The 15,015-nt window shown below is 38.4% G+C and overlaps 1 protein-coding gene across 1 annotated transcript in view; it reads left to right on the forward strand.

Moving 5' to 3' along the window:
- Positions 1-500: 500 nt before the first annotated feature.
- The window catches only part of NFIA (nuclear factor I A), a 225,209-nt gene continuing 210,694 nt past the window's right edge, over positions 501-15,015 (forward strand). The window contains exon 1 of the mRNA XM_053469542.1: positions 501-731. Coding sequence (XP_053325517.1) covers positions 636-731 — 96 coding nt within the window. The 5' untranslated portion in view covers positions 501-635. The remainder of the gene's footprint in view (positions 732-15,015) is intronic.

Here is a 15,015-nt window from a genome sequence, read left to right on the forward strand (position 1 = left end):
TTTTTTTATTATTTTTTAATTACATGCCTGAAAAGTGAATGAAAAAAAAACTGCATCAGATTGAAAGTCGGAAAAGAAAAAAAAAAAAATCTAAACATTGCATGATAGTCTCTAAGCAGTTCCATCTGTCAAGCAGAAATTTTAGGCTAATAGCCTGTGGCAATCTCTCTTTTTCTCTCTCTCTCTCTCTCTCTCCCTGCCGTCCACTACCTGCTTCTTTGTCCTATAAAATCTTCTCATTCTAAAAAAAAAAAAAAAAAAAAACCCCAAAAAAACAGAGAAGAAAAAGGAAAGAGAGAACCTTACAGACTAAAATCATCTGAGAGATGAAGTCCTAATTTTAACCGCCTCGCTTTGATGTTGAGCAGTGGGTTCTTATTTAAAAAAAAAAAAAAAGCCGAACGGGTGGTGGTGAGGGGGGGTCGAACAGAAGACATAGCTGTAAAGCAGATGACTTTTCTACACTTCACCTTGCCACTGGGTCTCTGAGAGATTGGTTCATTATCAAGGAGAATTTTTTTTTTTTTTTTTTTACCCATGATTCCATATGGTATGGACCGGGCTACATGTTGCCCAACATGCCAGTGCAAATGTTTTCTCAATTAGGTGTCTTATCTCCCGTGAGTTAGCATCAGATGAAGCTTGCTGACAGCATAATGGCAGGAAAAACTTCTGACGGCTCCATCAAATGGCAGCTTTGCTACGACATCTCGGCCAGAACTTGGTGGATGGTGAGTTGGCAGAAGGACTGTATTTTTTTTTTTTTTTCCCTTTTCTACTTTCCCTCCCTCTTTGACAAAATGTCCCAGACCTCACATTTATCAAATTAACATTTGATTTTTTTTTTCTCACTCTTCAATGAATCCGCCTCGCACTTGCCCTATTTGATTTCCTCTGTGCCACTCAGTAACAAGGGACTATTGAGGGTTTGCTGTTTTTTTTTGCTCTGTCCTGCTGTTTCTATAGAATGAAATTTGTGCGCGAGAACCCAAAAAAAAAATTGTGGATTTATCTGTATTTTTTTTGCAAAAAATTAATTCAGTATGAATTTTTTAAATTTTTTTTATATTTTTTTATCTCCGATTAACCTATTTAAATAGAATTTACATTATTAAAATAATAATAATAATAATGTTTTGGATAATGTCCAAGATTTTCTCACTAAAACTCAAACTGTGAGAAATCTTCTATTTTTTGTAAATTAATTATGCCTCCGGAGTTGCTGTTCTCTTTCATCGTTACTTCACCGCGAGTTTGTTTACATTTTAGCAGGTTATTGTGCTCTAATTTGCCGGATCTGTGCGTTTTTAAAGACCCCTCATAATCTAGCTCTCCGCGGTGTTTGGCTTAATTAAAAGTTTTTACTAAAGTCTCAGCGTTCCGTAGAGCGTTAAGTCACATACTGTGGTCATTCAGGACCGGCAACCTTTGACACGGTAAATTTCTAAGGGGGTACAAGCAATTGAAGGGGATTCACAATGATCCATTGTAACTGGAGATACGACTCTTCTTCTAAAGACGAGAGTCTTCCAATCATTACTGGCCATTTTAGTCGTTAGGTTGTTGTCCGTTAGGGATTAATTCGTTAGCGGTGCTTTTCGAGTTTGCCATAATTATTATTCTTGTGGCAAGCGTGAATTCTTCCAGCGAGAGAGAAAGTTTGCTGCCAAGACAATGAATGTATTATTCACTTCTAAGTCGACCGTGAACTTCAGGCCATTTCACATAGATATGAGTTAGAAATAGGACCGGCGTTTGGAATTGCTAAACAAGACTCGATCGGTTTCATTGTATCGTCCACTTCAACTTTTTTATTCTTCTCTACTGTTTTTATTTTTTTATTATTATTATTATTTTTTTTTTTATCTTCGTTTCAAGTGCTTTTGAATTTCCGAGGATAAAGACGTTTCTAAGGGAGATACGGAGATTGTCTTCTGTTTTTGTTTTTTTTTAACTGTAGTACTAAAGCATGTCGTTGTCTTTTGTGCTCGTCTGATGTGATATATCTTTAAAGATTACTCTGGCATGGCGTTCTTTTATTCATTCATCCGTTTCTCATTCATTCGTCGTTTAAAGGTTTGTCAATCTGTAGATTTTACAAGGGTCTTGCTGTTATGGGACATTGTGAAATTAGATTACCCCATGCGGTACCTGCTAAAAACTGGACTTTTTTTATATCCATAACCATTTACAGGGACAATTTAGTTTAATGGATTTATGTTCATTCATTTAACTCTGACGCTGTGTTTTATATGTTTTAGCTGTTAATTTGGTTAACTCTATAAGTTCCAAAACGCTTGTTCTTTGATACTTGATGGGTTGATGGCGGATTTTGTGTAACGCCAGACAGTTAACCCATCTCAAGGCTGGACTAGAAGAGTTCGATGTCTTGTCAACCTAAATTATATTACAGATGTTTAACTGTCATAATTGCAAATTGTGAATAGAATGGAAATTTTTAGTAAGGCTTTCGTCTAAAAATAAACCGCCTTTTTTAACCACATATGCTGCTGTTTACGTTAAAACCTCCAGAAAAGCTTTCTGTTTTGTGTTTTTTTTTTATAAACTTTCATATCGTACTCCCCCCCCCCATTAAACTAAAACATGGAGAACTTTTATATCTATTTCAATTGAAATTGTTCCAATTGCATAGGACAAGTGGTCATGTCTAAGGGCTATACTGTATTTTACATTTTCATTAATAGTATATTTTTAGCAAGTTTGGGCAAAAAGTGAATACAGGTGAATGTTTACTTTTAGGTGGAAAAAATATTTGGAAATTTCTTGACTTTTGTCCACCTTTCTACACATGCATAAGTGAGTGGTCTACTATCATTTGTATTTCCAATTAATAGTCTAGCTTTTAAAGGTCATGAGTGCATATTATATATAATATAAAAATACATATATTGTGCATTGCTTAGGTATACAACAATCTTATATAAAGCTTTTAGGTTCTAAAAAAACTTTTAGGTGTATGTAGAAAGCACTGTTTTGCTTAACTGCAAGCCCACCGGAATGTAAGAGGTTAAAAAGTTTCATCTCAACCTGCCCTTCAGGGCTTGCAAAGGGTGGTATTTAAAGAGACAGTGATAGGGAACCAGATTTGGAAGTCAGAAAGTTTAAGAAAGCGACTATGATTTCCTTCTTCGGACAGCTAAGGGTTAATAGACCTTAAGTGATTTGTGGTCAAAGCGATTTATTTAGTGCATCCACAGGTATAGTCAAATGTATAGTTCAAATACATGAGTGACCTCTACAAGCTGATTCAATGAGTTGCACACTCTGAAAGACAAGATAATGCCTGGTAGGGTCTGGTGAGAACATACTTTTTTTTTCATTATCATTTTTCTCTCTTTTCTCACTATTTTATGTATCCTGTGATTCGGTTCTTTCTTCCATCATTGTCAAAGTCTTAGCGTTCTCCTTAAAAAAACATTCATGGAATGTAAATATGCAAATTTCACCAATGATGCTAAAACGTCCATAAAATGCTCTGCAAATAACGAGACAACTTATAGCATTGTAAAGATGATAGGTTGAATTCTACGGGTTAAAAAAAAAAGGGAATTTTATTCGTAATCTAGATCGTGGGAACCAAAATACATAAATATTAAGATATTCACAAATCTCCAGTACAAGGTTTCAGTTATGAGTTTTATAAGAAGGAGGGGGGAAAAAAATCCAAGTTGCGGATCTTTCTTTAGTTTAACAATGTTATGACAACCCCCAGTGATGGCTTCCGGAACAAAAGGAGTTTTACATCTGATTCTTGATTCATTCCAATTCAACCATGATGTTAAATATAGAGAGTGCTGAAAAATTCTATAAACATCTTCTCAAATATATATATTTTTTTATCAGTGGAACTTTTTTTCTTTTTTTGGGTGAAATAGAATACCTTCATAAAGCTAGAGTAATCTCAATCAAGCCTCAGACCTGCTGGTCTCCGGTCTTCTATTAAAAACTAAAGATAAGTACAGCTGTGTTTTTCTTCTAAACATTCTGTTATCTGGTTCATATTAGAACTTAGTTTTTTTCCACTGAAATCCTATGAAGACCAATCATGAGAACCCACTTTGTCACAGAGGAGAAGTTCCGTAAATGTATTTATTTATGTGAACGAAGCGTTTCTAGGTGAAAATAAGTTTAACCAAAAGGTTGTGTAAAACTGTTTAGAGAGGGGACATGAAGTATGAGTAATAGGATGGATACCCGTATATCATCTGAAGAAAAGACATCTGAGGTCCCAAAAACCTATATAACTTAGATAACATCTCATCTGTTTCGATGTTGACCCAAGGTATCTTCGACTAAAGACTACAAAAAAGTATCAGGTAGATATGGAGGAAAACCAAAGGAAGAGATGGTGTAGAGTTAACAATATTACTAGTTAAACACTGGTCTGGCTACTTAGAGATCAGTTTTCCACCTGTGGTTAAGTTAGAGATGTCAATAACTAGTTGTCTGGTGATAGCCCTGGAGCTCCCCGTTGCTTTAGGTCTGATGCGGTAAGAACAGGATGATGGTGGCTCAGTTGGCTACTGGGATACCTGTGTAATGGTCCATAAATGAAAGAATGTCCTGTGGCCAAAGGCCCAGTGCACGTCCACATTCAGTGATTCATGTGGAACACACGATATGGTTTCGGGAGAAATGCCCAGTAGGTGGAAAGGTCTCTCTCCAAGTGGCCTCTGTCCAGACCAACCAGGGTCATAATACTGCTGGTGGTAGCCCAACGGTCTCCTCAATTAGCCTTTATTTCTTAGTTCATTTCATCATAACCACCCTGAAAAATACATCTCACCTGGGTCCTTGACTGCCCCGCCGCCTCTTGATCATCTCAACCACTGTTGGCCCATAGTCTTCAGCCATGGACCTTACTGACCCATTAACTCTCATAAACTTTACTGAATGCTAGCATTTAAAAGAACGTTAGAAATATCTGCTGATGGCTTCGCTTGCAAAATTAATGGCAGCCGTTAACATTGCCTACGGTTTTGCAGGTGTTACCCTGGGGTAGATCTGTTTTGAGCCCACCAGTAGGCACGAGATTTGGCGTTCTCCCCTATAAACATTTCATTATGCCTCACATTCATTATTCAAAAAGCTCTGGACAAATGGGAAATCAATTTGGTTCTTTGACACGCAGACGTTGGGCTTTTGGTGGAATAGACAACCACTGGAAAAGGTTGTCTATACCTCCTGGTGGGTCTATGCAAATCCACAGAATGGAAACAATTCAGAGGAAAATTGATTCAATCTTTACTTTTAGAAGCGGCAGCTGCTGGTAGCCAGAAATGTCCTGATGCCGTCGGCGTGTGCTTGTCTTGAGTAATGAAAAACACTAATTTAAAAGCTATGTTCGAGAAAACCTGGAGTTTAAAGGAACCCGGAAACTTGGTAATTCTTTGATAAGATTCGCTCGTCCTATGAATACACGGCCGTGAAAAAAGACCACTTTCTTTTTTTAAAAAAATAATACAAATACATGATCCTTTAACACAGGTGTTCCAACCACCCCCCCTCAAAAAAAACCTATTTCTTGAAACATTATATTGGATAAAAAAGCGTCAATATGGAACCAAGTCAATCGGATCCAGGGCATCAGAACTGAAGCTAGTTTTTTTTATAAGGTAGCAACCTATAAGACACCCAAAGCAGGTCCATTAGGGATTTTTTGGGTAGGAAAGAGATATTAGAGAGAGAGATGGGTAGGTCAACTAAGATTTCATTGCCAGTTGGGCAACAAAGCCAAAAACCACTCAATGACTATTAGCTAAGTTATGCAGTAACTCATTATTGTTGAGTGGGTTTCAGTGCTGGAGGATAGGACATTGTGAGTCTCCTGTTTTTTTTATGAATAAATTAATTCTTAAGTTTTCATATTTTTTTTCTCATTTAAATTGTGATGGAGTTGAATGTTGGGTTTATTTTGTGAATAGAGCGATGGCTCACTTTTAGCAAGTCACGTGACTCATATCCTCTTCAAAACTATGATTAATAATAAAGAGATCGGACTTTGTTCCAGTAAGATTATATTCTAACTGTGTAAGGAAGGGTTTGTACTTTCGACATATGCCTATGTCCTTATCATATGAATCAAATACTGGTAAAACCGTTAAAATATTAGCCCTGTACCCAACACATCTCAAAGCTTTGTGAATAGACGCTAGCGAATTGCTGGAAGACCCATTTGGCCCCCATCTAGTTGTCTCATTTCTCCTGCTGTAAAGACTCAAACCTTAATCAGTCGTTGGTCTCGTCTTAGATTCAGGAGCCGTATGTCTATCCCATGCATGTTTAATACCCTCACTGTATTACCCTCTACCACTTCTGCTGGGAGGCTGTTCCACTTATCTACCACCCTCTCAGGTGAACGTAATATTTATATAATGTATAAAAGACAACAGTTCTCTAATCATTCCAACTGCTCGCAAATATGTGCCGCCAATATTAAGTTGGATGGATTTTTATCTTATTAATAAGTAAAACTTCCTTAAAATCTAATGCTCTGATCCTCTAGTTTTACATTATGGCCTCTAATATTTATCCTCTTTTTTTTATATTTTGTTTTAACGAAACTCCCCTCTTGCACTTTGTTAAATCCTTTTATATATTTAAGTGTCCTCTCTGATAATTTTATACAGTGAACTGTTCACCGTTTTAGTCGTCCTCCTCTTATCTCTCCCCAATGTCTATATCCTTCCGGAGATGAGGGTCTCCAAAACTGTGCCCAGTACAAAAAAAAGATCAAGAAGAACAAAAACCGATGAAAATTTCTCTCGTTTCCAGTTACTGGCTAATGCAAACTTAAAAACAAAAAAGTACAAACACCCCCAAAAATACGGAATTTTATGCAAATCTCAAACTTGGACAAAACCAAATACTTAAACTAATAAAGTAGTTTTTAATCTAGCTGTAAAATTTCGTTTTACAGAACGATTGAAAATAACACTTTTTTCTTTCCTGCTCGTTTTATTTATTTTATTTCTGAAATAAGGCATATGTTTTCCCTTTTCGTTTGATTTAAACTTCCCTTCACCTGTCCCGCGCATGGTAAAGAGTATGTTTCTAATTTAAGGCCTAAGTCACGGCCTGATTAGAGAGCAGGAAATGAGAGGATTTAACTGTCTGGTTGAACTTCCTTGGGTTATCAGTTCACGCTAACGTCTACAGGATTAGTAAATCGACAGTTTTACCATAATTTCTTTTGTAATTCATTTCATTATAAAAAAAAAAAAGTCAGTTTGAGACGAGACAAGGGCAGAGACATATTTGGTCTAAACCATCTCAGTGTCAGAGGGGTGTAAACTTCATTGTAAAAACTTTATTGTTCGTGTCTTTGCACTCAAAGGGTGAACTATTGTAAGAAAATGCCTTCCTTCCACAGTAATCATCCTTTAATTAGAATTTAAACTCACTGGGATTATTATTATTATTATTATTATGTATTATTAGACATAGTTTTAGGATATGAGTCACATGACGCATCATGAAATCTCACGTGACCTTTTGGTTTTCATGTCCATAAATTGGTAAAAATTACACACATTTCTTTATCAAAGCATTTTGGGACAGAAAGGATTATGTATTAATTGGAGGCTCTGTTTCTTTTCGATGCTTTGTTATAACATAGCTGCCAACAGTCCTGAATGTATCTCTATATGTCCTGGTGACCATGTGAGTCCCGGTTCCGTAGGTATGTAGCTTTACATTATGTCCTACATTGACCCAAAATAAAGGTTCAAACTTCGACTAAAGACCGCAGCGTTACTTTATGGGAACTTTGCATTTGTGGTTAATTCAGAGAGAAAAATGACAAAAACAAAAAAATATACTTAAGTTGAATGTTCAAAAATCAGCGACATTGTTTAATTGCATTAAAATGAGAAGTTTTTATATGTAACGTTATTCATGATTGAAGGAGAATCAGATTTTAAAACGGTTACTTGGAGCAGCCATATTGCCTTTTGCCTGTCCGCTCCCGTTAAAAAGTAAAAACCCCCTCAAAAAAATATTCTCACAATTCTGCCTTTTCCTTCTCTAATTTAGAATCCTGTATTTTAAATATATCTTAAATACCTTAAAATTTAATGGCGTAAGTTTCCGAGCTTCTGGAGTACAAACCCACTGTGACGTTTGGAAAATCGCAACAGTAACGCGGCCATGAAATAGAAACATATTTTCTCATTATTCCTGAGAGTCGATCCATCTGGGATTGAGTTAACCCTTTCCGCTGAGAATATCTAGCACCGGTAGTTAGTGGTATAACTAGGTAGTAGACGGTGCCAATGTTGCAGGACTTTTGTCCTCATCGCTGTGGGTTTCATGGTTATAACCACGTTTCATCTGCATCGGGAATCACTAAAATACAGCATTTTCCGTAATGTTATGTTTATGATATATAATAATTATCTCCATACCATATCTTCAGTCAAATAGCTGACAGCTCAAGAGTGCAAATAACTCCTTTTCTGAGTAAAGGCAGGATTTATTCCAAATTATCAAGTTTTAAACATCAACGTATGGTTTCTGTTGTTCTAAACGATACTCTGTATCCCAAATTACTTGAGGATATTTCCTTCTTACGTTATTCTGAATAATCTTCACGATACGTATAGTCTGGGACCCCCCCCCAAAAAGTAAAGAGTGGTACTTTCTTAGAACCCATGGGAGGTAATGTGGGCGTGGCTAAGGATTAACAGCATTGGGTTTATAGCTGGCTCCGCCCAGTTTATGACATATGTGCCCATACTCGTGTACAGTTTAACATCATACCTCGGCCCTCTCCGGGTTTGATCGCCAGTCTCGAGGTTCTGCTTCCTTGGGCCTTGCGGTCAATTTCTTCTTTCTTCAGGCAGGTGGGCGGTGTTTGGTCACTCCCCTCCTACTTAAGGCCCCACCCCTTCACAAAGCCACTCCCCCAGACAAGGGAGAACTCTCCAAGCAAGTTCCCAGTTCCAAAGAGAATATTATTAAGAAAAAAAAAGATTGAGATACTGAATTTTGAATAATCACTCTCCATTATTTTTATTTTATTTTTTTGTAAATCTACCAAGTTTTTCATGTTTTTGGTACATTTACTAAAATTCCACAATTTACCAAACCGATACAAAGTTTTGATAAACACATACACCACAATATTTTTTTCTACGTTGATAACATAAAATATAAATTCATACTAAAATGCTGTCACTGAAATGTACGGCATACACATTTTTTCAAAAAATAGAAGGGTTTTTCTGAAACCAGAAATCTCAGTATTTGGCTGGAATCCTAGATTCAGTGCAGGAATAATTAGCATTCACTTGGGGTCCCGGACAATTAAAATAAGTGATTAGTCTTATTCTAGGGATTTGCAGCTTATACACTAATGCAGGAAATATTAATGTGATGTGTTCGGTTCTTGACCCCATGCCAAATGCATTGCACGTAATCCGTCGAGGTATACACATTGCAGGGTTCCTCTAGTCTAGGACTAAACACAGCTTTCCCTGTCTTTTCATGTATTTTGAGACCTCCGATGACCCCCTTTATCTCTGGGCTAGGGGGTGAGAGAGGCAGTAATGGAAGAACGCGAGCCTAGCCAGGGCTGAACTAGATGTCAGGACTGCGTAGACAAGCCATAGAGAAGCCAAGCTCCATGATCCCACGAGATATGGGGGGTCATGGATAGTAATGTTGGAAAACGACCAACCAGCCAATGGCAGGTCGAAGCCCGTCATCCCCTCCAAAAAACACCCAACAATGGAGGGGATGATAGGTTTTAGCTTGCTTGCCTCCCCTCCTGAAAGCCAAGACTACCTTGGTGCTCAATCCCACCCAAGGTCATCCAGTTCTGCAGACTGCCCCCCCAATGGACCTTTAAAACGCATATGAGAAGCGTCCCTTTAAATACATTTCAAAACCACATTCTCTTTATGGTTCTATTTGTAACTATGTATCTCAATCTATCCACCAAAACATACCCAGGGAATCCGGTGGGTCCACGAGCTCTCCACATGTCTACCCGACGCTAATACAAATCTGTCCATCTTGGCCAAGTATGTTTCCAGTTACCCATTAATAATATACGATGATTTAAAAGCCATAAGAATGCAAATGTCAGATTTTACGGTCCAAGCGTACCATATGGGGAGGACGGCAGTCATAAAACGCTCTCAGCGATGTTTGTGGTTTGCGAAGTGACAAGGAAAACACGCGCACGTGGCCTTTATTTCCAATAAAACGCCTGTATGTAACATATGTTTTAACAAGCGACTTATTATTATGTCACCTACTGTTACGTTAAAGCTGAATCCAAAAGGCAATCGCTTTGGGTTTATTTCAATATTTTCCCGACGTGGTAACTCATTACAGTTCCTAGAATTTATCTCAAGGAGACCGGCCACGTTTCCCCCTTCCCAGCTATAATCACCTTTTTAAACTTTTATTGCATTTTTTCACTTGGTAGGGGTTTTTAAAAAATATATATATTTTGGAATCTTTAAAGACCCAACAGCGATCGGTGGATTAACCCTGTATAGGACCTTCACGTTGTGGTTCCTGGATACTTTAAAGAGAAGAATGATTTTCTGGCTCTTCTAGAATCAATTCTTTTGGTGACTTCTATTAATACCCCTTATTAGTAATTTTATGGGGCAAAAAAAAGGTACAAATTGGAGAACACAGAAATTGTATTATTCAACGTTCAATCAATAATAATAGTGCAACTTTTTTAACGAGGTCCCAAGGATGTCGAATAGACATAGAAACCTAGAATCTGCCGGCAGATCGGCCCCATTCGGCCCTTCTAATCTGCTCGTTTTCCCTGCTATAAAGACTCAAACCTTAATCAGTCATTAAACTCGTCTTAGATTCAGGAGCCATATGCCTATCCCATGCATGTTTTTATTCCCCCCACCCTCTACCACTTCTGCCGGGAGGCTGTGCCATCTAGCCACCTCTCTCTCTCTGTAAATTAAAACTTCCTTACCTAAATGGGTTGCCACATTTTCCAAGCTGCATTTACTTGGTAACTAGGCATGTTATACATCGTAATACAGGGGTGTCCAACCTGCGGCCCTCCAGCTGCTGCAGGACTACATCTCCCATACTCCTCTGCCAAGTCCTTAGCTGAAAGAGCATTATGGGAGATGTAGTGCTGCAGCAGCTGAAGGGCCGCAGGTTGGACACCATAGGCCACTCTACCTCGACAGGAAACAGACGTTGGGGAGGCTTGAAGACCCTCATGCCTACGATTCGATACTATATTGGGTTGCCATATCTGCAGCTTTCTGGGGAAATCTATAGGATTCTAGGTATCTTATCTTTGATAGCAAAGGTAGTCACCAGGTAACTCTCCAGCTCTCCCTGAAAGATGTTGAGTCCCAACCAACCTCTGCACACCTCATTGTTGAAATTTAAATGTACAGGGTTTGATTATGATGTGTCTCATCAGATAAGTGGAACAGCCTCCCAGCAGAAGTGGTAGAGGGTAATACAACGAGGGGATTAAACATGCATGGGATAGACATATGGCTCCTAAATCTAAGACGGACGTCCCCAATATCAAGCAAAACTGGGAGACTCTGGGTCATGCTTTCTATTCTATTAGACCTATTTTAGTTCATCTATAAAAAAAACATATTCTGGGGCACAGTTTTTAAATGTGGATTTATCACCATAGCAATGCTATGGCGATAAGACCGCATTTCACATCTTTAACCAGAATCATTTCTCCTATTATTTGCGCCCATTTTCAGCACATACGATAATTAATACATTCATACATTATAATATAGTAGCCTAAAGTTGAAAGTTTCGTTAAAAAAACATTAACTTGTTCATTTAAAGATGCTGTCCCACCTTCGCCACTGAATTCAACACTTTTATGAGAAAATGCATCATTAGGAAACATCATTCCAAATACTGTTAAATACCCAAACCTTTCCCAAAATAATTCTTTAACCATCTAAAATCTTTGCTGGGAACACTTAATTATCATGCGAAAAAAATAAAACATTGTCAATGGAACAACCGCTTGACTTATATTTTTTAATCGTTGCGAATGTATAAGAAAGAGAATCATCCTTTGCACTGCTTACTGACTTCCAAAGTTAATGACTATTTTTGCCAATGAATACGGCCTTTAAGCCACGGTTTAATCAGCATTATTGTTCTGCATCCCGAACGGATGAAATTCCACGCAGTAAAAAGTATTTTCTGTGAGATCGATGCAATGTCTACTACCTTTTATTAAAGGGGATCACCCACCGTTATTTTCTTCATACTATCAGAATAAAAATACATTTCAAAAATATTTCCCATAATATAAAGTTTTCAGGCAGCTGCATATCAGCCGTTTGTATGATTCTCGCTCTGTTATCTGATCCCCGATCTACCAAACACCCCGACTCCTTATCATACTGCCTGTGGGGGACAATAGAATGGCTCTGTCTTAATCATCCAGCCAGACACTCTGACTAATGAAAGTCTATGGAGGAAGTCTATGTCATAAAGCATCAGCCTAGTAAAGTCACCCCAAATATCACATGACTAATAACAATGGCAGCCTCCATTTATGCAGATAAAGGGGGTTTATTGGAACCCAAATGAGAGGTTTTTGTCAATACTGACAGCGCTGGGGGGTTATATTACTGTATACAGCGCTGGGGGTTATTACTGTATACAGCGCCGGGGGTTATATTACTGTATACAGTGCTGGGGGGGGGTTCCTGGATCTCTGGGTTTATTCTCTGAACCCATAATAACAGGAGGTGGGAGAACCCAATCAACGTCCATTAAGGTCCATCAACGTTTTCTGAAAAACCTTATATAGAAAAATATTAATATGATGATTGCCCCTTTAATAAATCAATGCCATGGATCTTGTCCTCGTAATTTCGAACTTTGTTATTACCTCGTTTAATATTCTGGTATCCATGGTGTTCATTTCTGTTGTGTTTTTTTTTAGCCGTGCTAATTAGCAAATCCATCCCCGGCGCATTCAAAGACCCCTCTAATCATTACATTTTGACGGGCGCGATCATCACAATATGGAACGGAGGGTAAATGTGAATAAAATATTGTCATCCTCCGAAGAAAGGGCGAACTGACCGGTTTCCCTGAGAAATGTAAACTAAGCGACGCGGCCACAGACGTCTCCTTTCTAATCATTGTTTGTGCCGGAATGAAAGATGTGATTGTGTAGTATCGGTGAATATAGAATCCATGCTGGCTTTGGGTTCAGAGGTCTCTCTGTTCAAAGCTCTCTTTTTTTCCCTCTGGCACGGCACCCTTTGTATAGAATAATTTGGCAGCTATCTCCTTCATTTTTCGGCTACCTGCCAGAGCAGCTGGTAATATGGAACCGTCTGGTGTAGACTACAAAGCATCAATCGACGGCCAGCTACTCCGCGAGAGGCCTCTTTTATGGGCTTACAGAAAAGGATGGCCCATACGTTCTGCCGTCCATCCCATTCAGAACTCTAAAGTTGCAATAGAACATGCCTCGTTATTAATAATGTATCGGTCATTCGATCGGTGGGATCTAGGAGAGCTGTCCCTCTTATAATCTGTCTCTCTTATAACCAAGACAGTCCTTGGTTACCATAGAGGAGACTCGTTAGATGCCTTCAAGCTTGTTAGGTTCTAGGTCTCTAAGACGAGACCAACGACTGATTAAGGTTTGAGTCTTCACAGCAGGAGAAACGGGCAGACTAGATGGACCCGAACTGGTTCTATCTTCCGACCAAGGAACTTTGGAGGATATCAGGTTCCAGGAGATGCCGCCATGTTTGGTTGTACCCTTGTTCTGGACCGACACTTGGATTGAACTTGAATAACTTTTATCAACCTTAACATCTATGTAATCATCCAAATAGGAAGCTGGGGGGGGCAGTTTTTCCTTCGTTACAAAAAATTCTGTGCTTAGTGAACATATAGAGAATTAGGACTTAGGTGGACATTCAATCAACAAACCCCCCCCCCCTCACCAGAAAACAGCCAACTGTATCAAGAGCTACAGACTTAATTTAGATAATTACACATCTATCAGCTGCAACCACCAATTGGTATATTTTACCAACATAAAATGACCTAATATTACATTAACAAAAAAACAAAGAAAGCCTTCTTTGGGCTTCTTTTTTTCTTATCCCGTTCCCCAATTTCATCTCTTTGTCTCCCACCTCTATGCAGCCTTCACATTTACCTTGCAGAAGTTGGCATTAACAAAAACTTGCTTTTATCTTATTTTGTTCCAATAAACTCCCTTTATCTGCAGACCTGGAGCCACCGTTGCTGTCAGTCATGTGATGTTTAGGGTGACTTTCCCGGCTCAAACACCACACTGAGCTGATGCTTTATGGCGATGCTAATGAAGTCCTTCCCTCCATAGACTTTCATTAATCAGAGTGTCCAGCTGGGTGATTAAGACTGAGCTATTCTATTGTTCCCCACAGGCAGTATGATAAGAAGTCGGAGTGTTTGGGTTTAGATAACAGAGCGAGAATCATACAAATGGCTGATATGCAGCTGCCTAAAACCATTATATTATGCAGAAAAAAGATGTATTTTAATCTGATACTAATAATAAAATCATTGGTAGGAGATCTACCTTAAGAAACACAGACCGGAAACACTGAGGATTTTTTTTCGGGAGAAATTCTTTTGATTCTGCCTCCGCCAACCTCGTTGTCCTAAATGTACCCATTGCAACTAAAAAAAATGAAGAAACTTAATTTGCCGTTCTTTCATTTCTATAAAAATTGTCCAAAATTTGGACGCAGCAATCGTCGTATCGCCTCTGATTTATAATGATGAAAATCACATGTACTCTGTTGTAACGGCAGAGAGAATATCTCCATAACTCAGAAGTGCTTCTCCATTCCGGCGACTCGCGATTATCCCCCAATTCACATTTTTCATGTAACGGTGGTTTGGGGTAAATCATTTCTGGCTTAACTAGACATCTCAGCCCAACAATATTTAGCATGTTTTCTTCTAATTATCTACAACGTCACATAAATC

The sequence above is a fragment of the Spea bombifrons genome, chromosome 6 (genome assembly GCF_027358695.1).
Source record: "Spea bombifrons isolate aSpeBom1 chromosome 6, aSpeBom1.2.pri, whole genome shotgun sequence".
Lineage (NCBI taxonomy): Eukaryota > Metazoa > Chordata > Amphibia > Anura > Pelobatidae > Spea > Spea bombifrons.